Source organism: Mustela putorius, unplaced genomic scaffold (assembly GCF_011764305.1).
Source record: "Mustela putorius furo isolate JIRA1106 unplaced genomic scaffold, ASM1176430v1.1 tig00000596_pilon_pilon_pilon, whole genome shotgun sequence".
Taxonomy (NCBI): Eukaryota; Metazoa; Chordata; class Mammalia; order Carnivora; family Mustelidae; genus Mustela; species Mustela putorius.
In genome coordinates this window covers 10,372,631-10,397,641 of record NW_025421428.1, presented here as the reverse complement: position 1 = coordinate 10,397,641, position 25,011 = coordinate 10,372,631, and the positions used below count along the sequence as shown (strand labels likewise).

The window sequence follows — 25,011 nt, the reverse complement described above, 5'->3', positions numbered from 1 at the left end:
CGATTAGCCACTGGTTATTTCCTTCCGAACCCCCAGTGCCACCTCACATTCCGGCACTGGGGGCTGCCGGCGGTCTTCCGCAAGAGAATGAGGAACACGCAGCCACCGGCCACCTATGAAATGACTGGGTCCTCACAGTCCGCGGCCGGAGTGGCGTTACGCCCACTTTCCTGACTAGGAAGACTGGCCTCCCAATGAGGGTCTCCCAGCTGGTAAGTGGCACAGCGGGCCGGAAGTTGGCTCGGGGGGTGGGGGCTGGCTTGAGCCAGGGCTCTCCACCACCAGGTCGGCAAGGCCTCCGAGGCCAAGAGAAGAGCCAAGGGCTCATCCTCCGAGGAGACTCACCTACAGACACAAGCCCATGACAGGTGTGTGTCCACCTCAGTACGACGGCCCCCCGACTCCCAACGCCGGCACGATAGGGGCAGAAGGGTCGGGGGAGGACAATACAGAAAGTGCACTCCACAAGCCACAGCGGCGTGGCTCCAGCAGAGTCGGGTCCAAAGAAAGGCTCTCCCGTCAAGCCTGGAGTCCAGAAGGGCTGCCTTCTAGAAGGGCAGGGGCGACCACAGGCGTCTGCTCCAAGCCAGGCCCCGGGCTGAGGACCTCACAACCTTCACTGGCTCCTAGCCGGCAGCCAGTGACGGTCCCCACTGTGCAGATGAGGAAGCCAAGGCTCAGAAAGATTCAGTAACTTACTTCCAGCTGCAGGTGGGGACAGCCAGGACCCGCCAGGGCCTGCTTGGGTGACCGCTGCATGTTCACTGGCTGCCCAGGGAAGGCTCGGCCCAGGGGCCGCTGAGCCAGCCAAGCCCCAGGCACCTGGGCCTGCGGGAAGGGGACCTGATAGGGAGACAAACAGGCACGTGGAGAAGGAATCAACAGGTGGCATGAAAAGACACACCTCACATGGGTGACAGGTGCAAAACAGAGGCTTTAATCCAAACAGCAATAAAGGCGCAGGGGACTGGAGGGGCACGACGAGGACAGGGCACGAGGAGCCAGGAAGGTGGTGGTCTGGACCCTGGGAGGGAGGCCAGTACTGGGCCTCTCCTAGGAAAACAGTTTCCGTGACTCTAGTGGTTCCTGTCCCAGCCTCTGCCCAGGCCATCGGCCCAGATGTGAGGGTCAAGCCCCTAATTGTGCTTCTTGGGAGCTCCTCCTTCCCAAAGGGATGTGGGCCCGGACAGAGGGTGGGGTAGTGGAGAAAGGCAGGCCTGGGCTTGAGCCAGGGAGAGCCTGCAAGAGGCTAGCCCAAAAGCAGGCCTAGAAAAAAAACTCAGGACCTGGCATGCCGGCAACCCCTCACCCAGCCCAGCCCCTGCCAACCCACAGAGCCAAACCTGGGCTTGGGGAAGGGCGGCATGGCTGCCTTGTCCTGGAGAGCCAGTCGGTGAAGTTCAGGAAGAGGGGAGGATTCGGGAGGGGAATTGCTGCTGAGCGCCCCAGCGGCCCCTGACCCACTGCCCTGAAGGGCAGGGAAACAGGGCCAAAGGACCCTGGAGAAGCAGCAGGGAAGAGGGAGCAGAAGCTAAGATTCGTGAGGAATCCAGGTCCCCCACAGGCCAAGTGGGCCCCAGCCCCTCCCTGTCTTGGCCACCCCCTCCCAGCCTGAGAAACTTCGGAAAGGCAGGCCTCACCGGGTCAGCCAGTGAGCAGGCCCCGTACCCAGTGCGTACCCAAAGGGCAGCTTCCAGAAGCCACCCCGGTAGAGGGCGGCAGGAGTGGTTATGGCCAGAAAACCCAGCAGAGCCAAAGGGCAAAGAACAGAGAAGCCAGGATGAGGCGCTGGACACAGGCACCAGCACGCCCAGGGGCTGATGCTCTTCGGTTCCCGAGCCCACCCCAGGCTGGCCGCCAGCCTCAGCCTGCAGCCTTCGGAACCCCCAGACACCCACCCAAACATGGCTTCAGTAACAGACCCACCCCCCGGGAAGCAACCACTCGAACCCCTAAGAAGGCAACGGGACCTGGGAGAGGAAAGCAAACCGCAACCCCCTTCCCTCCCGGGGGTACAGGCCAGCCGGGTCGGGTCTCGAGCGGGACCAGACGGGTAAGCAGCAGAGGAAGGCCAAGCGCAGGACTGGGGCCCGAGCACACCCCGCCCCCGCCATGGGGAAACGGGCCCCACTTTGGTCACTTCTCCCTTCACTGTGGGTCCTACACCCCTATGCCTTGAGCCTCCCTCAACCCCGCGCTCACCGCCCACCCCAGCAAACAGCCTCTCAGCAAACAGAAAGAACAGGGGGAGGGGGCAGGGAGTGACTGGAGCCGGGGCACGGGAGGGCAGGCACAGGAACGGTGGTGGCCCGGGTGGCTGGGGCTGCTCCGCCCCTAGCATGAGGTGACCGGATGGATGGGCAGCAGGCTCCCAAACTTGAAGTGCTGGATCACAGGAAACTTCTCCAGGCACTGTGAAGGGGAGAGGGGAGAAGAGAGGTAAAGACGACACTGCACCCATCAAGGGCCCACTCAGCCTCTCGGGCCTCCAAGGGACCCGGGCACAACTCTGGAGCCTCAGAGCAGCACGGTACCCAGAAAGCATCCACCCAGGGCCCAGGAGGGGGCCATCCAAGGGGAGCTCTCAGGCCTTCAGGGAAAAGCAAGGCTTCCTACCTGCTTCTGACCACCCTCTCCTATCCAAAGACTGCCCCTCCCCCGACTCCATGACAATCAGACCCACCAAATAATGAGCGAGGGAGAGGGAGACAGGAAGGGGAAGAGAGGGCAGCCCAACCTCATGGGAGGGCTAAATGCGGGAGGGTGGGAAGTTGGGGACCAGAGATGAAAAGAACCTTCCAGGCCATAAGGGACCCCCTAGCCCAGGTCCCGGTCCTGGAGGAGAGGTGTGGGGACATTTGGATACAAACCTAAGAAGGCTCCAAGACCCATTTTTCTGCAATTTTCACTTATCTGGACTGAAAAAGACACCTTGGCTGGCACTTCAGAGTCAGAGAGTAAGAACCAGTTAACGTCCCCCGACCCCCAGGGCAATTCCCAGCAGCTCTGTGCGTGGGGCAGATGACAAGAACACCCAACAGGGGAATGGCCTGACTCCCTGAACGCCGGCCACACGGGACCTCAGCCCAGGGCTCCGGGGGAGACAGGGAGGCGGCAGGGCCTGCCTGGTGCACAGGCAGCTGGTCGTCAGGCCACACACCTCTGCCCTCTGACCTAGGCATGGCTTAGCGCCCCCCGGGACCAGAAAAGGGAGGGGGGGCCCCAGCTCCCAGCCTCCCTACACCAGTCCTGCTGTGCCTCACACAGGCCAGGTCACTGGCTAACTCTCGCAGGCAGCAGCTCCCAGCAAGGGCGATCGCCTTCTCTCACACCTCTGCCCACGGAAAACCACCAGAATGGCTGGGGGGGAACAGGACTTACAGCTTCAGATCGGGCGAGTCCTGCTCTGTGACTGTGGCCTCAGCCTCCTCCTAACTCAGGGGGACAAAGGTGTGCCACCACTGGCCCAGGTCCCCTCGCTTCAACAACCAGGTGCAGAAACAAAGAGGTCTTGACCAGCTGTGTGTACGTCAAGTGGGGGACAGCCAAGGCCTAAAGGGGGCCCAGGAGCTGAGCAGGAAAAGGACAATCTTTCCATGCGACGGAAGAAGGACGCAGAACGAAGTCCAGTGTGGGAGCCGAGCTCCAGGCCACAGGCAGACTGCGGGGGCCCGGAATGGAAAAAGTGGGGAGCAGGCAGGAGCCGGGTCCCTGGGGTGCGGGGAGGAGGAACAGCAGAGCTCCAGGCCAGAGGCAAAGGCAGCTGCCATTGTGCTTATGTCATCAAGGAAGTGGTGGGAGTTTGTAAAAGGGGCCCCTAGAGCCCTGGAATTCCAGAAAGGGTCAAAGGTCACCCTGCTTCTAGCTCTCACTCAAGAGAAGCTGCAAAGGCCAGAGAGGCTTAGCAGGAGGGGGCAGGGGCATTTCTCTGCACTTTGCCTTGGGGACCCAGAACAAGTCCCCCCAGGGCCCCAGCACAGGAGAAGGACTGGGCTCAAGGTAAGAGGCTACCTGGGGCAAAGGCAGGCCAGGGCTGCAGGACAACAGCAACAGTGGAAGGGAGCCTATGGGCAAGCCTTCTCCCAGCTAGCCGTCGGTGGAGGGGGGCAGTGGCGGTGGACGGGGCAGAAGGGCGTCTTGGGCTCAGTCCACCCAGCACAGACCTTCCAGCTGGAGGCCCAGATCTGGAGGCCCTTCCAGGTGCTGGTGTTTCAAGGGGGAGAAGGGGCTCTCCAGGCCATGACAAGGCCCTCCGGAAGGGAGCGCCAGCAGTGACAGCCTTCGGGAAAGACAGGCCCCGCCACCAGTAAGGGTACTGAACACGTTTCCTCCTCACTTTGGAAAGGCAGGGGCAGAGATGCACACAGCGGGTCCCAAATCCTGAGGCCACCTAATGCCAGGCCTGGTCAGGCCTCTGTGGCAGCTCAGGGGACCAACCCCCCTCCAAGAGCCAGCTCTGGTGGCCCTGATCTTGCTAACCCTGCTCCGGACTTCAAGACTTGTGGGTCCTGCCCACTGACTGAGAGATGACCTGAAAACATGAGTCTTTTCCCTGGGGCCTCTGGGAAGGGGGCAGGCAATCCCACGGGCTCTCAGGGGCCAAAAGACCAAGGGGTACCCACTAGAACCTTATAAACGAGCGCCGAACATCACAGAGATGCGGGGTTCCTAAACCCGGAGTCAGGGGCCCCAGCGCCGTCCGACAGAGGAGTCTGGTCGCCACATAGCCCCCCGCAAGGCTGCCAGCCCACACCACGCCTGCTCGCATGCAGAGCTACAGCTTCCCCCGGGTTTGGGAAGGGCGCACTGGGGTCCCCTGGGGACCCCCCGGTCTGGGCCTGAGCTGCAGGGCCCACGGTGCACAGCCGCAGAAATCCCACAACTTCTAAACTGTTCTGTTTTGTTCCTGCGACTGTGGCGCTGTGTGGAACCCTAGCCCATCAGGCCGGAGCTCTGCGAGGGGAAGGCAGGGGAAGGGAGCAGGGGCTTCTGCTCTGCCCTGAGGGCCACCTACCCCCACCACCCCCATAAGTTTCCAGTGAGTCCTTCGAGGGAGAGCAATGCAGGAAGGGTAGCACTTCGGACCCCAAGCAGGAAAGGCCCAGAGCCCTGGCCGCCAGGAGTCCTGGCCGTGGCAGTGGCAGCCGGGAGCAGGGCTGGGAGGCCGGAGGGGTCAGGCGCTCCACTCCCGCTGCACAGAGCCCCCAGCAGTGTGAAGGGGTTCCCCATCGGCACCCACTAGGGGACTGGCGGGGGCAGGTGGGGGGGTGTGTCAGGAACAATAGGACACCCAGAGGGCAGTGCCCTGGGAGCTCTCCAGGCAGGGGACAGCTGGACTAGAGGGCCCACTGGGCCAGCCCGGAAGGAGCAGCAGGGCAGCCCGCGCCTCTCAGATTAGAGAGGTATGTGGGCTGGAACCTAAACACAGGATGTGAAGTCCAGAGGAAGGGGACCAGAGGGGGAGGGGGCGGAAGGGAGAGAGAGGGCCAGGCCCGGTCAGTTCCAGCACCATTAACCCCTTCAAGGCCATGCAGAGGGAACAGGGCCAACTGGAAGCATCTATACTACCAAGCCACAGGCGAGCCTCTAATGCCCTCTTCTCCCCGTGCCCCTGCCTCCACTGATGGGGTCTGTGTAAGTGCGGAGCATAATGACATAGACCCAGAGAACCAGCACCCCTCCCTCCGTGGGAGAGGAATGGCCAAACGTCAGGAGATGGGCACGGGACAACATCAAAGACCACCAGCCTGAGGGCGGAAAGAGGGGACTTGGAGAACTCGTGACTCTGGACGAAGGACTTCACATGGAGGCCCTTCCCTGGCCAAGGTCACACAGCTCTGGCATTGGTGTGCACAGATGTGAAAAGAGCTAGCAAAAGGGACAGGATGGCAAGAAAATGTCTCCTCCCTACTTGGTGCCGAAGAGGTGCCAAAGGGGAAAGAGGGCAGAGGACGCCCTCAGGAGCTGGGCAGTAACTCCCAGCGGGGGGAGCTCTGGGAACCCATGTCCTCACGCTGTTCTCCCACCAGAGAGCAGGAGGACCACCTGAAGTGGCTGCCAGAAATGTCAGCTCTGGGCCTTCCAGGAGACCCCCACCTGCCCAGGGATCAGACCCACCAACGCCCGAGGAGCACCAACTTGGCTGCTGCCTCCAAAGCCCATCCGCCTACATGTCCCCGTGGGAGACACGGCTGTGAGGGGCCTCTGGCCATCTGACAGGACCCTGAGTTGCAGGGCCTTGACTCGGTCACAGGGCAGAGCCAGGCCTCAGAGATTCTCTGGGTGCCCATCCCACAGACCGAGAGAGACACTGAGGCCTGCAGCGTCAGAGAAGCTGGCCCAAGATCTGGAGCAAAGCAGCAGGGTGCGGTGGGCAGCCCCAGGATCAGGAGCGCCGGCCCACCCTTCTCACCTCGGCCTTGTACATGCGGATCAGACCCTGGTTCACCTTGGACCAGGAGGGCACAGCGCTGATGTTCCACAGCTGGTTGGAGTGCTCTGCAAAGGGGCCTGTCTTCATCTGGAAAAGAAAATCCACAGCTGGAGAGGCAGGCCACCTAGGAGCTCATCCCCGGATCCCAGCAGCAAGGTCGCACACATATGTGTACACACGTGTGCACGCACACAAACATGTACACGCACTAAAGCACACACGTGCACACGTATACGTGCACACAGACACGCACACATGCGCATGTATGTTCAGAGACTTGGCTGCACCACCTGGGAGGGAGGGGACACACACACACACGCACACGCGTGCACACAGAGGCGCCCGTGAGTATCAGAGACCGTCTCTCAGTCTGAAAGACCCACAGGGAAAATATAACCTCCAGGGTCGTCCTTTCTTCCATAGCCAAAAAAAGGGAGCCCGAGTCCCACCACCCACCACATTCAGCAGCCTCAGAAAAATAAAATCTCGGGCGCCTGAGTGGCTCAGTGGGTTAAGCCGCTGCCTTCGGCTCAGGTCATGATCTCAGGGTCCTGGGATCAAGGCCCACATGTCTGCTTCCCTCTCTCTCTCTCTGCCTGCCTCTCTGTCTACTTGTGATCTCTCTCTGTCAAATAAATAAATAAAATCTTTAAAAAAAAAAGAAAAAGAAAAAGAAAATCTCAACCCAAGCCCCAGCTGGGACTCCCAGCAATTCCCCCACAGCCACAGAGAGCCCCACCAGCACAGGGACCTGCTCCCGTTCAGATAAAGAGCAGCAGCAGCCTCCCCGGCCCTCCCCCGCCCCACACCCAGGGCAGGCTCTGCCCGCCCCGCCCTGGGACTCGGGCTGTACCTGCCACAGGCAAAGCTGCAAGAGCCAGGGGAGGGGGTGGTTTTGGGCCCTCCCCCGCCCCACACCCAGGGCAGGCTCTGCCCGCCCCGCCCTGGGACTCGGGCTGTACCTGCCACAGGCAAAGCTGCAAGAGCCAGGGGAGGGGGTGGTTTTGGGCGAAGGGCAAGGTGGGGAAGACCAAACCCAGGCATCCAACTGCCCTCTGCAGGGCAGGCAAAAGGGAGGGAGGAAAAGAGGGGGCAGACGTGAGCAGGGAGCCGGGAGCACCTGCAGCAGATTCGGGAGGAACGTCTGTTCTGGAAAGCCCACGCGACCTGGCTGGGAGGTTAGGCAGGGATGGCACTGACAGCAGCAGGGACAGGCTGGAGCAGGGACAGCCCCATTCCTGTCCGTCCTCTTGCCAGAGAGCCTGACCCTCCAGGAAGGAAAGAGACTCTGCAGCCAGCCCAGTGAAGTTCCCACGACACGAAACCGCAGCCCTGAGACAGGGAGGCCCTCTGCACCAGGCCGGCACATCTGTAGCTCGAAGGCATTTCAATCCCCCTCAACACTGCCCCCCAACTCAGAAACAGTACTGATGCTGGCTGCGGGAATGGGGCTCAGCACCCTGAGCCCCAGGCTTCAGAAGAAAGAGTCGGTAAAGCAAAGAGGCTGAGCTGGCAAGGAAGCAGAGACTTGGACCCTGAGTGGGTGGAAGGTTCCAGAAGAGGCTGGGAGCAGAGGCGGGGCTGGAGGAGAGCTGTTCCAGGAAGAAAGGATGGACCCAAAGCTCCTCCATATTGGGCAGAAGAAGAGAGGCCCAGGAACTCATAACACCCCCCATTGCTTGGCTGTGGACTCCCCAGGTGATCCACTCCCATACCATAAGGCCTTGTACCAAACTGCAAGATTTAAGTCCAAAAAGCTCCCATTTACTGCTGTTACCTCCCTCTCCTGGCTAAAATTCCCCCAAAGCCTCTCTCGACCCCCAGGTTCAGTAGCAAGGACAACAGACCCCTTCCTCCAGCAGTGAGGGCCACAGCCTGAGGCGGGGCACAGAAACAAGACCCACCCTGGTGGCTGCAGGGCTCTTCCTGGGGTCAGTGCCTACACCCACTATCTTCCCCACCTCTTTATTTCTAAGGCTTTCTCCTCTGCAATAGGGATGGCTGCTGACATCCAGAGCCTAGGGCCGGCAGCCCTTCCAGCAGCTTTGTACCCCGCCCCACCACCTACTCCAGCAGGCTCCACCCCCAGCCACGGTCCCTCCCTCTCGCCCCACCCCTTCCCCCACAGCTCTCAGCCCCTTGGGGACCAGCGCTGGCTCCTGTCCTCTCCTGCACACTTCCAGGCCCAGAGAAGTTCGGGGACCGCTGGAGCGGTGTCATCAGTTTCACTCTGGACAAGGCCTGGTGACCAAACCGCCCCCGAGGTGCCTTGCTGGCCTAGTCCCACAGCATAGCTCCAGAAGCCTGCTCAGCTAGGGCCCCGAGGCCAGGGCCAGCCCAGGATGCTGGGAAACCAGAGGCTCCACCTCATGTGCCAGCCTCACCCACTGGGGGACACAGGAGGGGACCCCAAAAGGCCTCTCTGGCCTGCTGGCAGAGCCCCAGTGGCCCTGGCCCTCCCCGTGGAAAAGCCAGAGATGCTATTTCTCGAGAGGGGCTGCCCCACCCCACCCCACCCCCAGGCCTTCAGTGTCCCCAGGTCTCCCTAAGTCCTTCAGAAGGAGACTTTGCAACTCTGGGAAAGGAAAACAGACGAGGAGGATAAAAGGAATCGGGAGCGAGAAGACAAAAAAAAAAAAAAAAAAATTAGCTCATTCTAGCCACAAAGGGAGAAGAGAAAGAGCGAGAACGAGCAAGCAAGCTGCAGTCCCGCAGTGACCCCAGGGGAATCGTGTGAGTCAGAGCAGCCATATTGAGCAGGAAATTACTCACAGACGCTGCGTTCCTGCCTCTCCACTCCCAAGAGAATCGGCCTTTTGTAAATGGTTCCTCTGTCAGTAACTGAGGGGGGATGGGGGGAGGCTCTGCACAGCGCCTTCCTGTCAGCTCCTTCCCTTCCAGCTGAAATCTGATCCCTCCCTTCCCAAAACTCCAAATTTAGAAGCCAGATTGAAACTGAAATTCTTTTCCTGCCTGCCCTGGGCTCTTAAAGGCGCCAGGGCTGCATTTCCTGAGCCGGCAGAAGCCCTGTGAGGTGGGGTCCATCTTCTGGGATGCCCAGGGTTACGAGGGCAGGCCCCGGGAGATGGGGAGGAGATGCCCGGTTCTACTGCCAACTTCTGGCTGTTCTGCTTTTTCTCCTAGCTGCACCAGCCGTCCTGATTCCCCAGTCTCCATAGGCAACACTGCCCCCTTCCAGCCTGAAGCACACAGAGCTCCGCAGGGGCCTCCAGGTCCCCTGTGCCCCACCCCTCAATCAGAGTGAGCCAGGCCAGGTCACTCATTCACGAACTGGGGGAACCAGGGGCAGGGACACCCTGGTGCAGGGTGGCAGGGGGCTTGGGGTGGGCGCAGCCGAGCCCGGAGCAATGGAGAACCACCACAACGCAGCAGAGTCCACTAAGTGCCAGCCCGGGTGGATGAAAGGGAGCCCTCGGCCCTGCTGGCACTCAGTGTTTACCACCATGCCCAAGCACCCAGACCCAGAGTGAGAAGCAGGCCTTGCAGAGAGGGTACAGAACGAGCAAAAACTCTAATAGAGTCTGCCTCTCCGCCTCTCCCCATGTTAAGGTACCAGAACCTTCTCCAAGTTCGGTGTGCCTTTCGCACCACCTAGTGGCCATTGCAGGATTTCTTCCAGCAGAGGAACAGGGTCCCAAACTTCAGAAAGCTTTTGGGTTTTTATACCAGTATAAGCAACCCAACAAATAAAAATACAACATTTTAACCTGGAATCAATTGCCATCTTCCCTGCGACCCGGCCTGGCTTTCTTCCTGGTTAGTCCCTGACAGGGAAGGGACCCAGGGGCTTGGCCACCACCAGAGGGAGCCAGAACAGCTGAGCCTTTTATCCCTCCGTGAGCAAAGCAAGGGCTCAGCCTAGAAGGTGCACCCCTTCTCCCCACCCGCTCCTCCCGCTTCTTCCAGAGGCTCCCAGGGCTCCCCAGACCCCCGCATTCCGCTCTGGAAAGAGCAGCACGTGACTAGCTCTCGAGGCAGTGAGCCAGGCTGCCCCGAGTCCTTCCGACCTTGGGCCTGCCACACTGCTGAAGGCAGCAAATCTGAGACTGAGGCAGCGGCCGCCCAGCCATCAGTCCCGGTTCCATTTGCTGACTTGGAAAAACGTGTCCATTCCCCTCTGGCCTCTGGAGTTTGCCAGAGGCCCGAGCCGGATGCTGACCGTGAGGAACCCGAGGCAATGGCTGCTCAGCCAGGCTTCTCCATTCGGAGGGTTCAGAACCCGAGCCAAGAGAGCAGCCCCGGTTGGGAGGAGACCACGGCCATGTCGGGAGCATCACCGAGCCCAGATATGTATGCATGTGGGCACTGTTAAGAGAATGGTGGCGAGACCCTCTGCAGACAGCAGAACCAGGGCATGCTTTCAAAGTTTGGGGGCAGGGGGCGAGGTATGCAGCAGCGGGGACGAAAGGTCCTGGCAGCTCCTGAGAGAGGCCCTATGAGCAGTGAGTCCCCAGATCCCGTGCAAAGTCACCTGGCAGGTGTATTTGACACAGGTTCCTGGCTCTTGTCCCTAAGATTCTTGATTCATAAAGCTGGAGTTGGACACAGGAACGTGGATTTTAACAAGCTCCCTGGGTGACCTTGAGGAAGTGGGAGACCCAGCCTCAGTGGGCAACAGCACCCAGTTACTAAACACCCCCTGCCCGGTGCGCTGGGGGCCCGGGCCTACTTGGTTTACCTCCAGCACCTCATCTGGCCCGTGTCCTCAGGCGCTGACCGAGACACATCCCCTCAGCAGAACTCTAGCCCTGCCGTCCGCCTGAGTGTCCCCGCCTCCTGCATGGGTTTCATCCTGCACAGCCACATGCGTGTGCCAGACAGAGCTCGTGGGCCCCACCCACCCCCTCAGACCAGCTGCATCAGTCACCAAGTGCACAAGCCACCGAGTCCCAGTCCCTCAGCTCCAGTCCCACGGAGTTCCCAGACCACAGATTTGGGGGAGGAGTCCCTAGACAGTCAGAAGCTGGCTTAACCTTTCACAGGCCTAGTGGGGCTTCCTTGTCAATAATCCTCCTTCGAGGACCTGCCATCTTCAAGCAAGAGCTCCAGCTCCTCTGTCCCACTCCAAAGCCATCAGCCTCTGTTGATCTCAGCCGGAGGCCGCCATGGGCTTCTCGCTCACCCCTTCCCCTCACCTCAGTGATAAACAGGATACATTCCAGGAACATGTAGTCCTTGTGGTTCTCATTCACGGCCTTCTCATCCACAAAGTGCCTGGGCTCCAAATACGGGTGGTCTGGGAACAGCAAAGAGCCCCGGGGTTCAGAATGAGACACACCGACAGAGTGCCGCCTCGGCCCGGGGCAATCTACACCTACCCTGGAGCCATAGTCCCACCGGTGAGCCCTCAACACTTGACCTTGCGGGAGCAATAAATGACAAGTATGTGTATGTGTGTGTGCACGTGTGTGTGCGTGTGTGCCTGTGTGTTCTAGTGGAAAGAGCGGAGGCTTTGCCTTTTTCTAGCCATGTGACCTTGACCCAGTGACTTCAGCTCTCTGAGGCTTGGTTTCCTCATCTGTGCAGTGGGGCTATGAACAGCCCCTCCCTCAAGCTGCCTGATGGTTGGAACCACTGGAGAGCCCCGGGCCAGGCGCCCACGCAGGTTTACCCCTTGTCAAGGGTGCCTAGTCTCATGCAGGCAAAGACCCTTCCCAGGGTCACTGAGAAGGTTCTGGGAGATAATCTACCTAAAATGCTTAGAGCAGGGCCTGGCACAGAGCAAATGTGCAAACGCTTATGAATAATATTATCTTGTAGACAGTTCATCCTCCACTGTAGCAGAAGTCACCACCGGACCCTCACCCACCGGAGACCCCCGGGAGCCGCCCCCACCTGGAAAGCAGGGCCAAGTGAGGGGAGCCAGCACAGAGGGCCCACAGGAAGCGGCTCGCTGCCCCGCACTGGGTGGCTGCTCCCTGACGGGCCCCTTGCACACAGCTCGATAATAACGGCGGATGACGCCGGTCACCGAGTCAAAAGAGCCCCTCATTTTCAACATAAAACCCCGCAGCTGCTGCCAGGAGCTGGGGCGCATTTCCCACCAGTCCATTATGCGCCAGGCAAGCGCCCCTGCACCAGCCCTTGTCACTTTCCATTATCTCAGCACACTCTGCCTCCGCCTCCCCCGGCCTGCCACGCTGGCTCGCAGCACAAGGTCGACAGCAAACAGCCTCCGTCAATAGCCGGTCTAATGCCTGCTTTACAAGCTGTCACTGTCGGCCCTGAGCAGCAGCAGCAGCAGCGAGGCAGGAAAGGAGGGGGACGGACAGACCACACACACCCCGCCCCGGGGTGCGCAGGGGAGGACAGGGGGGTAGGCGCCCTTTCAGTACCTATCAGCTGCGAGCTGCCCCAGATGAAGGGCAGAAACTGAAAGTCGTCCAGGCCCCACACGCCCTGGCTGCCAGCTGGCTCCATCCTGTATGTCTTCTGGAGTTTCCGCATAACCTCCAGGTACCTGCGCAGGAGGGAGCGGGAGAAAAGAGGTAGCAGAAAGCAGAGAGACAGTCTCAACCCTTCTGCCACTGGGAGCTCACGGAGGCCAGAAACAAACACCTAAGAGTGTAACTGGTCCCTATTTTCAATTAAAACCTACATGCGTAAGTTATGCATCAGCTGGTACTCTCAAAATGATGTCGCTTTATTTTTTCCTCCCACACAGCCTTCTTTTGGCCCAGGAAGAAAGGGGGATTTAGCGCCACCAACTCCTGACAACGGAGACCCTGAGCAGCAGCCCCAGGCTCTCTAACTCCGGCAGGCCCCTCGGAAGGCTGGTGGGGGTCGGAGCAGATCACCTCCCAGGGCCTGCAGGCTCCCACCTTCCCTCTTCTCGGGGGCTATGTTCCTGTCTCCGGAAGCCCAGGCATCAACATCACCAGAGCGGGGCCCGGCACGGCACGGTGCTGTCAGAGGCCTCTGGTGGATCCACACACCTGTGCTGCAGGGCAGGAGGGGGCGGGAGGAGTGGTCAGAGCCGGACTGCGGGGGGGGGGGGGTTCAGCTGGCTGTGTGACCTCAGGGATCAGAAGACAGCTGATTTCTCTGGGCCTCCCTTTCTTCATCTACAAAATGGAAATGATGGTCACTGCTGCCTAGGCTGGTGGGGAAATCTAGGAACTAGACACGTGTGGAGCGCTCGGGACATGGCTCGAAATGGCCAGTGCCGCGGAAGCACGAGCGGTCGGCACGTGCCCTTTCCTTCGCTTGTCCTTACTTGAATCTGAACCTGTCAGCAGGCTTTGTGCATGCCCCATCCACAGCCAAAGCTTGATTAGGACAGGCCAGAAGAAGCAACCACCACTCAGGAGAGCCCTCCGGCACCTGTCCCCAGCCTGGCAGTGAGGAGGAACAGAGACCCCCGCTGCTCTTCTGGTCTTCCCACTCACCGATTGAACACCTTGAAGACAATAGCTATTTGGTCATCTACCCGGAGCACCCCAATCTTGCAGAGGCAGCAGAGGAAAGCAGCGAAGGCTGCTTCATGTCCTGGGGGAGGAAAAAAACAGCCAAGGTTGAGAGTCTTCCAGAAAAAGGAGCAGGACTGTTCTTGGTCTCACCAGAGTCCAACTTACTGAGAACCGCCCCTCTATGGAGGAAGGTTAACATGGGAGATAATGGGGCCTCTGCCTCTTCCAGAAAGACCCAAACCCGTTTGAGAACTACCACTACTATAATTCTAAAAGGCCCAAGAGGCCGAGGCTGTGGACTTCTTAAACAGACATTCTCATTTTGTTTTGTAGGTTTAACTCACTCGTCAATCGCACTCTATCTGTTGGGTACCTATTAAAAGGGCAGCCAGAGTCCGTGTCAGGCACCATGGAAACTCCATCCATGAATTTGCTTGAGAGTTTATGTTCTGTCAGGATGACAAATATTAAGGAGACAATCACTTCTATAATTCTAGCTCTGAAGGAGGAGGACAGGGTAATAACTGGAGGATATCACGGGGGACCCTGCCATAAGGTTCAAGGAGGTTTCCCTAAGGCAGTAATATTTAATCTGAAAGATGAATTGGAGTTGGTAAGGCACGGGGTGTGAAGGAACCAAGAAGAGCAACCTACCCAGCAGGAACAGCACGTGCAAAGGTCCTGAGGTGAGGGAAAAAATGGGTTATGTTTGAAGAACACTAAGAAGGCTAGTATAGCTAAAGCAGAGAGGGCAAGAAAGAAAGTGTAAGGAGATGAGGCTGGTGATTAGACAGGCCTTAACTGCCATGTAAAAAGCTTAGACTCAGTATCCTGAGAGTGACGGGAGCCACTGAAGGCTTCCAAGCAGGGAACACATGGTCACGTTACAGGGTCAAAAGGCAGCCCCTTCCATGGGGTCCCTCGCTGGCTCAGTCAGTGGCGCATGTGACTCCTAATCTCAGGGTTGTGAGTTCAAGCCCCATGTTGGGTGTCAAGATTGCTTAAAAAGAAAATCTGGGGCGCCTGGGTGGCTCAGTGGGTTAAAGCCTCTGCCTTCGGCTCAGGTCATGATCTCAGGGTCCTGGGATCGAGCCCCGCATCGGGCTCTCTGCTCAGCAGGGAGCGTGCTTCCCTTCCTCTCTCTCTGCCTGCTTCTCTGCCTACCTGTGATCTCTGTCAAAATCTTTAAAAAAAAAAAAAAGAAAATCTAAAAAAAGAAAAAAAAAAGGCACCGCCCTTCCTTTCCCAGTCAGCACTACAGACCCTGGACTGAAATGGCATGGTTCACAGTAATATTTAAAAAAAAAAAAAAAAAGTATTTGGAGGGAGGCAGGGACTTCCTGTCCCATCTCTGTAGAAAGAAGGTGCCTCCAGGGCCCAGGAAACTTGTGAGTGTTCCTCTCACCCGCACTGTTTCTGATCTCCACCAGCCAGAGTCCCAGCCACCATCGCTCAGGGGCTCTCGCACACCTGACAGCGGAAGAAAAACCGACCCTCGGCTGACCTGGCCAGTCTCCCTTCAGGGTCCTTCCCTGTCGGTCTTAGTCAAAGCCCCACCCCTGGAAGTCTCAAAACACTTGATAAACTGCTCCCCAGCAACAGGGGAGCAGAAGACAATGCCTCCCCAGGACCCAGGTTCAAGGAGGCCCTTCTCCAGGCCTGCCTCCTGGCCTGTGATCATGTGGAGGAAACTGAGCCCCAGGCAAGGGGAAGGCCTAAGAGAGCAGCCGAACTTGCACTTGCCACTTCAGGGCAGGCCAGAAAGGGGAGCCTACAACCACAGGGTCCTCTCTCACCCACCCCCCCCACCAGGCAACCCTTCTCCGAGGTGCCTGCCTGTGCCCTCTCCCAGAGAACTCAGCAGCACACAGACACTGGGCTGGGCAAGGAAATACCACAATGCTGCCAGAAGCTAGGCTCTGGTAAGGGGTCGCCTTGAGATACAGTAAGTGCTCAATAAATTACTTTGCTGCCAGTGATAAGTACAGAGACTGAACAGAAACCAGCACCGCACAGAGCCACCAGGCACGTGGCATCAGCTCCCCCTGGCGGACCAAGACAGAACCGCAGGAGCGGCACGGGGCCTCCCTGCACCCCAGCAGACCCCAAAAGGCTGCCTGCTCAGAGGGCCCCAAGATACCCTGGAGCAAAGAGGAAGCAGCCCAAGGAAAGTGTGCAGTGGAGCCAAGCAAACGCCGGGAGCGGCAGATACCTGTGCCATAGTCGATGCGGGTGGAGTTCCCCACGGCCTCCTTCAGGTAAACAGCCACCTCAGGCACGGCAGCTGCCAGATGGGTGGGGACCACTGTGGCCACCAAGTTTTCTGCTTCCTGATAACACAAGAGACACAAAGTGGAGGCAGCAGATTAGGCAGCATCCTGATGGGCAGGCACCCAGGAGCAGCACTTGGCCGGGGCCCAGCTGGCCACGCCAGGCCAGCCCGGCTCCCTGTGCTGACTGGCTACAGAAAGACGAGGTGGGAGACGCTGACCCTTACGCCACAGAGCGACGACCCTGGGGTGGCTTTGCGTCTGCTGGCCCTTCCTCCGGGGGACAAGAGTCTGGGACAAGACAAGAGGGAACCGCAAAGAAGCCGTTCAACTCCCTCACCTGTAAAGCTGCTGCTGTCCCTACAGGGGCCATCTCTCTCTACGTTCCCAGGGCAGCAAGACCATGTGCCGCATGTCCACCAAAACACGCAGGCCAGAATGCTCGTGGCAGCAGTAGTCACAGTAAACAAAATGTGGGAACAGCCCTTCACGGCAGTGCCCCCCCGCCCACAGGCCGTGGCCTGGTTAGAAGCCGGGACAGCAGGCAGCGACGGAAACGCTCGGCTGCTCCGCACAACACAGGGACTCGCGGAGACAGGCCACCGAACGGAACACGTCAGACGCCTGCAAGTTCAAAAACACAGAAGACTACTCTGTGGGATGGAAATCAGGAGAGTTTTAGGGGGTGGGATATCAACTCAAAGGGGGCCCAAAAGTTTTAGAGCTGGAGACAGCTGTTGGCACGAGGGCCAAACCACACTCTGAGACCCAGCAAGCTGTGACGGGATCATTTTCCTCTAAGTTATAACTCAAAAACAATCTTTAAAAAAAAAAAAGACCCTGTGCCGCAGGTGGCTCTTACGCAGGGACAGCATTTTGCTGGGTCCTTGGGGCTCCCTCTGCTCCAGGTGGAAACACGGGCCCAGCGAAATGAGGATCCAAGTTTCTCTAGGCTCGGACTACGGGTACCTGGCAGGAAAATCTCCAGACCCGAGGAAAATCTGGATTCCTAGGCCCGACCTTAGACCTACAGACAAAAGGCTTTTCTAAGGACAGGGCCCATGAGCCTACATTTTTATTTTTTGCTTGCTTTGAACAGGTGTCACTGTTATAGCATTCAAAAACAAAGACATTAAAAAAATAAAAATACCCTGAATTCTACTCCAGAAACCAATACTGCACTGCATGTTAACTACCTGAAATTTAAATAAAAATTAATTAGTAAATGAAAAAAAATCAAGAAAAAGAAGCACAATGCTAAATTCGTTGGGATTTGCCAAGAAAAATATCGAAAAGTAAAAAAGTAAATAAATACACACATTACAAAGGGATGCCCTGAGAAGTCTGTCCCTTCCCCACTCTCCCCTGCCCTCAGAGAAGTTACGGCTCTAACTAATATGCCAGGAAGCCTCTGGCATATCCTTCCACTGATGTTCCTTTATGCAAACTGAGCAGCACAAACATATCTTGTCATTTTTCCCTCTTTCCTACCAAAAAGTAGCCCACCATGTGTCAGACCCCAGGTTCCTCTAACCGACCAATAAATCCCAGGCTGCCTCCCTGCAAGCTCCTGGTCTTTCTCCAGCCGCACGGCACTCCGGGCTCGATCTACTAGTTCATCCTACTGACCCCCTGCACACAGACACGTGGGACACTTGAACCTGTCTTTAACGCAAACGATGACCTCAGTAACAGCCCCCTGCAGAGGACTGGGCATCCACAGTGGGGATTCCCAGAAGACGGCAGGGGCAGAGAGTAAAACCATCTGTACTTTTGGTAAAGCAAATCATCATGTTAACAAACTCCCCGGTGATTCTGAGATGCCTGAAAGCTCCTGGACCCTCGCCCAGGCCCCAAGCATGTCCTGTGGCGCCTCACCTCGTCGAGTTTGGCATACCAGGTCCTGTAGGCCTTGTTCCCAAATCGGGAGGGCTGGTCCACCGGAGGGGTCTCATCAATCCACCTGTCCAGAGTGTTGAGAAGGGCGACCAGTTTCTCAATGGCCTGTAGCAAGCAAATAGAGGGGCCCAAGCCACAATGACTAGCGGCCCCCAGCTAGAGCCACAAAAGGAAGTCCCAGCTGCTGCTGGACAATGACCCGTAGGCATGGCATTAAGTGGTAAGTGCTGGGGAGATCACACACTCCTACAGGATTGAATTCTTAAATCCAACTGTCTGGGGGTGTCCAGATGGCTCAGTCAGTTAAGCGTCTGCTTTCAACTCGGGTCATGATCTCAGGGTCCTAGGATTGAACCCAGCGTCGGGCTCCTTGCTCAGCAAGGAGTCTGCTTGTTCCTCTCCCTCAGCCCCTCCCCCAGCTCATGCTCACTCACTGTCTCACAAATAAATAAATAAATTCTTTAAGACACGAGCCCCAGGGCAAGCACTGTTTTGTAGCCTACTCAATTTCCTCATGAGCCTCATTCCATGTCAACGTGCAAACATAATTCTACAATAGCCTTTAGTAAGTTCATAGGATTTCATCATGCCAACATACTATACTGTTAAATGTTTGGGTTATTCCCAACTGTTCCCTCCCACAAACGATCTGGGCGGTCCCCCTCTGCAGAGCTGCTGGGTCAAAGGTCCGAACCTGTGTAACGCTTTGTAGGGTCACAGTGTCAGGGAACCCATGTCCCTACACCTTTCCCACAGCAGGCAGGAACCAAGGAATGAGATCAGTGTCACAGGCCAGGGCAGCATTGGCACACAGAATGTTACTCAATGAGGAAATCAGGTGAGGCTGTTGATCCAAAAACACAGGGCAGCTAGGAGAGGACTCCTAGGCGTGGCTTGTTAAAAAAAAAAAAAAAAAAAAGCCAGAAGGAAAGGCTGGCGGAGGGCACAAGGCAGAGGGAGGGTATTCAGAGGCAGGCAGCCCTGGAAGAGTAGCCCTTGCCAAGGAGCAGGTTTTGCCCTGTCCACTGGGCACGAGCAGCACAGACAGAGACCTCCAGGAGCCCCTGACACTGGGTAGGGCCCAGCAAGATGGTGCCCAGGTGAAAAGCTGTGCGGAGGAAGGCGAGGCTCGGGGAGGTCCGGGCCAAGAGCTGTGGGGGTAGGGCACGTGGACTTGAGCTAATGGAGTACCTGTCAGCCAATGCCCACCCCCACCACACACACCTCCGAGAGGCACAAATCGCACCACAGGCCAAACAATCAGCAACCCCGGCATTGTGCAACGGGACAGTGGCCCGAATGTCACGGTCCCTGACCTCCCCTTTCTCTGTGCTTGGGGTGGGAGAGCGAGGAAAAGTCACCTGTAAGAGGGGAAAGCTCCCGGGGTACCAGGCCGAGGCAGAGGGCCCGGGTGACAGAAAGCTGCCCAGCTGAAAAGTGCCACCACGGCCCAGCTTTGCGAAGAAGAACCGGGTCACCAGGAACTGATTAAGGACAGAGCAAGCCTGGCCCCATGCAGCACCCGGGACTCCAGAGCGATGAGGCAGTAATTCTGGCCCCAGGAAGCGCCAGGCAGACCCAGTTCCCTGGCGGTCTCCGTCTTGGGCAAGGGCTGAAGGGGATAAAGAACGTGTGCGGAAGCCTCCGAGGCGGAAGCCGGGGCCCCAGCTGCCAGCTCAGCTGGAGTCATGAATAATTAAAAGGCTCCTAGCTTGTCTTTCTGGAGAGGGCTTTTAGAATGCAGGGGCGGCCTCTATTGTCTGACTGGTTGGGGCTGAGGGGTCTGCCCCTCCGCTGGGGGCCCAGCCCTCAGGAAGCACAGACAACCATTTGAACTACCCTCCTGCTCCCTACACCAGTGCTTCCTTTTACATTTCATGGTCCAGTAAAATTTTCTCCAAACCATGACTTGCCAGTGTTTTCTTTCTCTTTGTCCCCCAACTTAAATATCAAACGAACAACAGAAAAAAAGAAAGAAAGAAAAAAAAAGCCCCTATCTACTCACATTTTGCAAAACCCCAAAATGTGAACCCAATATAAACTCAAACTCAAGGAGAGTCTTCTACACACGGGTCTAGACGGTCTACGGGTCTAGACGGACTCACGGTGCCCTTCCTCGCTCCCTTCACAGCTGGTGGTCTGGAAGCTGCCACCTAGGGCCGCCCTCTGGCCAGCTGCCAGCCCTGCAGGAGGCCCTGCAGGAGGCGGCAGGAGTGAGAGGAAGCAGGAGCCCCCAGCAGCTGTGCCCGGGCCCTCCCCCATCTGTGGGCTGAGACCACACGAGGTGAGCCCTGCCTTCCTCGGCCCTGCCAGCTGTGGGCAGAAGCTGGGAGACCTCTGGAGACCAAACTAGTCACTTCTGCCCACCAAGTCATCGCCCTGGCACTGGAATGAACCCCAGCTCTGGAAGCGCCCCCAACTGAAGCAATCACACCACTACTGGAGATGAGAACTTAAAAGTAGCTCATGCTAACAGAAACTAGTCACCTAGTATGTCTGAGGCACTGTCCTAACAAGCCTGTGTATGGGATCCCACTGAATCCTCCCCAGGGGCCATGAGTCGGTCTGCTGGCTCCTACACTCCACAGATAGAGTGTGGAGATAGAGGGTCAGAGGGGATGAAGCCAACAGCTTGGAAGGGAGAGGTTATCCAAACCCAGCCAGCCTGACTCCAGCACTCAAGCGCTTAACCACCCTGCAATTCTGCCGAGAGAAGAGCTCCTGAGCTGAGACACCTGACCAGAGCGGAGTCTACGACAAAAGCGTGAGGGGAAATTATAGAACCTCGGGATCTGCTGGGGTAATGAGAACATCCCCTGTGATTAGCCTTCCCCCACCACACTCCCTGCCCACAGAGCACAGCCGAGCTTCCGTCCCCACAGGCTCCAGGACAAGCCCTCTCTCCCCCAACCCAAGAACTCAGTGGGGGGCCAGCCCCCAAGAGAAGGAGGTCTATCCCCAGCACAGGTCCGGCTTCCCTCTGGTGACAGCATAAGACCTCAGCCACCCCACAGCCAGTCAGGGCCCAGGAAGAGATAGCTCCGCTGGAGCGGGGTAGGAGGGTCCGGTGGAGAGCCCCGGCTGCGACAGGGCCAGGCCTTACCCAACACGGTGGAATAAGGCGCTGAGAGGCCTCTCAGGCCCTGGTGTGTAAGATAAGATTCTCAAGGTGACTATGAGCCAACTGGGCTAAGAACCCAAGAGGCCTCTGGAGGCCTGGGACCCAGCCCTGGGAGATGGTATCCACCAAGAGCCAGTAGCCCACAAGCGCACTCCTCCCCACAGCTCTTGTCCTCTCTGTACCCTCAACTCAGCATCCCCGCTTCCAAGAACGACTCCTTAGGAAAGAGTGCCCACAGATCCATAGGTAAGGATGTGCAAAGCAGCACCATTTAGGGACACGACCTAAAAGTCCACAGTTGGGGCCTGCCTCAATGAGGCAGAATTTAGAAGGCGGCGGGGCAGCAGGAGGAGCTCAGAGAGCAGGTCTGGGTGACATTCCCCAGACTATTCCCAGGGCTGCCCCAGAAGCTGGGCAGGATGGGGAGGACAGCGGGAGGGCGGCTTGCTGTTAACGCACTTTTACTAGTGATCCCTTCAGTGAAGCCCACTTACTTCATCTGTAATCCTTTTTCATTTAAAAAGGTACATGGGGCACCCGGGTGGCTCAGTCGGTTGAGCGGTCGCGTCTGACTCTTGGTTTCAGCTCCGGTCATGACCTCGGGGTCCTGAGACGGAGCCCCGTCAGGATCCGGTGGACCAGTGGGGCTCTGTGCTCACAGCGCTCTCAGCGCGTCCCTCTCCCTCCCCCCACTCACGTGCGCTCTCCCTCTCTCTCTCTGTCTCAAATAAATAAATATTTTTGTTAAAGGAAAAGGAATACAAACACCGAAATGTCAACCGCACATGTGCTTGGCGATCTTATTTCCTGCCTCAGCCTGTTGGGGGCCAGGACCACACGTGACTCTCTGGAGCTATTCCGGGAAGGGCCCTGCTACAGCGGGCTCCCCGCCTGTGCCTACCTCAGAGACTTTGTACTCAAAGGTCAGCTTCTTCCCCTTCACACCTTCATTGAGCGTGAGGATGAATCCAATGTAGTCAGCGTATGCCTACCAAACAGAGTGGGGAGTGGGGGTCAGGAGAGGACTGTCAACCCCTGACCCTCCACACCCCGGCCAGCCCCCAGCTCCACCCAGTTCCCAAAGGGCTCCAAGCTGTCCCTGGACCCTGGCCTGCCAGCAGGAGAAGTAGAACGATAACGCCAAATACCCAACCCATGCCCTCCAGCCTAAAGAGCTGGCAAGCCAATGACCTCTGTGACACCGGAACCCTCAGTCCTTTTGCTGTGTGCTCACTATTCCTGCCAGTGGCTTCTTCTCACAACCTCACAAGGTAAACACTGTCACTATACCCATTTTATAGATGAGGAAACCAAGGCTTCAGGAGAGATGACTTGCCCAAGGTCTCCTAAGATCAGCATCTCATTAGACGTGGAGCTAGGACCCCACAAGTCCTCCAAGTTACACTATACCACCAGGAGTTCAAGGAATACCAGTGAAGGTTCCTCCCCTGCTAGTCTTCCAGATGTTTCCCCCACCAGACAGGCCAGGCTATCCGCCTGCAGTGCAGACCCCCCTCCAAGGAGAAGAAACTGTCTTCTGCCCGCGGCCAGGTCCCCCAGCACAGCCAAACCCAGCTTCCACCTGGGCACTCTCCCCCCTGCTGAGTTTCAGGTTACAACGAGCACAGGGAGAAGAAAGCACTGAGTTGCAGGCCCCGGGAGCAAGTGACTTCTGTTCGGTCTTGTTTCTTCCTCATCTCTGTTGTCTCTCATTCTCTTCCTCCTTATCCAAGATGCCAGCAAGAGCCACAACAAGCCCCAGGAACTGACCATTGTGTATCTAGAAGGGACCATTCTTGTACCAAGACCTTCCTACAGCCCATGAACAGCCCCAAGTGGAAATAAGGGGTCACAGAGCAGGTCCGAGCCGTCGTGCTGTCTGCAGCCAGCGTTCACAGTCATTTCTACCAACTACACCAGGATGCAAAGACAGGAAGCAGCAAGGGGCTGCGTCATCCTCCATGGTCCCTGCTCCCCGTGGGCCCAAGTCTCTTGGTGACTCAAGCTCAGGTCATTCTTATAAACGAGACTGTGCGCAATGTCTCCACCATCCTCATCCCTGTGACAGTGACAACCATGCCCGCAGCTCAGGACAGCTCATGAATGCCTAGCACCGGGCCAGGTGCTTTTTGGACTTTGAGTCATTTAAGCCTCCCAACAACCCATTTTACGGTAGAAGAAATAGGCTTGGCCAGCGTAGGCGCATTGCCTAAGTCACAAGAAGAGAAAATGGCAACCCTGGGCTTCAAGCTTTGACCTCTCTGACCCAAAGTCCATGCTCTTGGTTGCCACGCTCTGCAGCCTAGTGAAACTGTGTGGACCAGGCACAGAGTCACTTGTCGGGCCATAAACTTGACTGGTGAGCTTTAGAGCAAGTGGAAGTCTTCTATCCAAAATAGTTCAACATACACCCCATCAGAAAAAGTAACCAACACTTCCCAAAAAGCATTGGTGCCTACAGCAGGATCAACAAACTGCCTACAAAGGGCCAGATAGTAACTATTTTAGGCTCTGCAGGCCATCAAGCCTGGTCCACAAACTCTCAACTCCACCCAGCTCTGCCAGTTAGTGTGAAAGCTGCCGCACACAATATATAAATGAGCCTTGCTGTGTTCCAATAAAACTCTACTTCTAAAAACAGGCAGAAGTCCAGATTAGATGAGCAGGCAGTAATGTCCTGACCCATGGCCTAAAACGGCTCAACCCATGTCTGTCTAGAGACAGAGGACCTGGGCATGAATCTTGAATCTCACCCCACCCACTCGCCAACTGGGCCATTTTGCTAAATGTCTTTATTTCCTGGCCTCACTTTTCTTACCCTCGAAATGGAGATGATTCCCAAAGTCATGATTCCCAAACTTCCCAGAGTTTTTGTGAGGATTTAAATGAGCTAAAATACCTGGCACATCGTAAACACCCGCTCCTCCTAGAAAAAGACCCAGGCAGAAAGCAAGGAACTAAAGTCACGTTTGGATTCAGCCAATCTGCAGGTTCAGGGCAGACTTGTGGTTCTCGACCCAGGCAATCTGGCTCCCAGGCAACTTCCCACAAGCTCTGGAGACATTTTTGGTTCTAAAGGCTTTGCGGGGGGCAGGACTGCTGGCATCTAGCCGGCAGAGACCAGGGAAGGCACTACATGTCCTCCAGTGCACAGGACAGCCCCTACAACAAAGAATTAACCACCCCCAAATGTCAACAGTGCTGAGGTTTAGAAACCTTGAGGTAGGCAAACCCAGATGATGAAAGGACCCAAACCGTGTCCTCGGAGCGGCTGCAGGGACTACGGTGTTTATCCTGGGGAAGATTCAGGGAGAGTATAACTCGGAAAAGAAATGATAACCATCTGCAAATATTTAGGAGGCAGGCTTACGAAAGAGGAGCCAGAAAGGCTCCATGGCCCAGGAAGGAGCCACGGCAATTGCAGGACGTGGGCTCGGTGTCAGCACAGCAGACTCCCTGAAGAGAGGCTGCCCTTCTGTACAAGTGACCCCTCACTGCACCCCAGCCGAGCAGAGCAGGTGTGGGCACGTGGCTGGAGCTGGGACCAAGGCTTTCCCTGGGGTTTGGAAATTGGCATTCTTTTTCTTGGTCCCAATCTTTCCACAGCCTATGCCAGAAGCCCAAGAGGTAGAAGCTCCTATTTTCTGCCCGCCATCAGACGGAGCAGCCCGGGAAGCTGGTCTGCACTTCCCCTTGCTCTAGGCCCCAGTTCCCAGGTATTTTTAGGCCCAGCCACATCCTTGGCCTAGGTTTCCATGAGACAGACAACCTCTTCTCTCTTAGACACATTGGCTCCAAGAGCAGCTGTAACTCACCCCCGCCCCACCCCACCCCGCCCTGAGAGAGGGACAGCCGGCT

The 25,011-nt window shown here is 57.3% G+C and overlaps 1 protein-coding gene across 4 annotated transcripts in view; it reads right to left on the bottom strand.

Annotated features, from left to right (window-relative positions):
- Positions 1-914: 914 nt before the first annotated feature.
- The window catches only part of PTPA (protein phosphatase 2 phosphatase activator), a 29,637-nt gene continuing 5,540 nt past the window's right edge, over positions 915-25,011 (bottom strand). For 2 of the 4 annotated variants that reach the window (XM_045082565.1, XM_045082566.1), the window contains exons 3-10: positions 22,055-22,141; positions 18,012-18,137; positions 16,076-16,193; positions 13,843-13,942; positions 12,790-12,914; positions 11,590-11,690; positions 6,413-6,520; positions 915-2,412 (exon numbers count right to left, since the gene is read on the bottom strand). In XM_045082565.1, the coding sequence (XP_044938500.1) occupies positions 2,335-2,412; positions 6,413-6,520; positions 11,590-11,690; positions 12,790-12,914; positions 13,843-13,942; positions 16,076-16,193; positions 18,012-18,137; positions 22,055-22,141 (843 nt within the window). In that variant the 3' untranslated portion in view covers positions 915-2,334. The remainder of the gene's footprint in view (positions 2,413-6,412; positions 6,521-11,589; positions 11,691-12,789; positions 12,915-13,842; positions 13,943-16,075; positions 16,194-18,011; positions 18,138-22,054; positions 22,142-25,011) is intronic. The other 2 variants (XM_045082567.1, XM_045082568.1) reach the window with 1 other exon arrangement.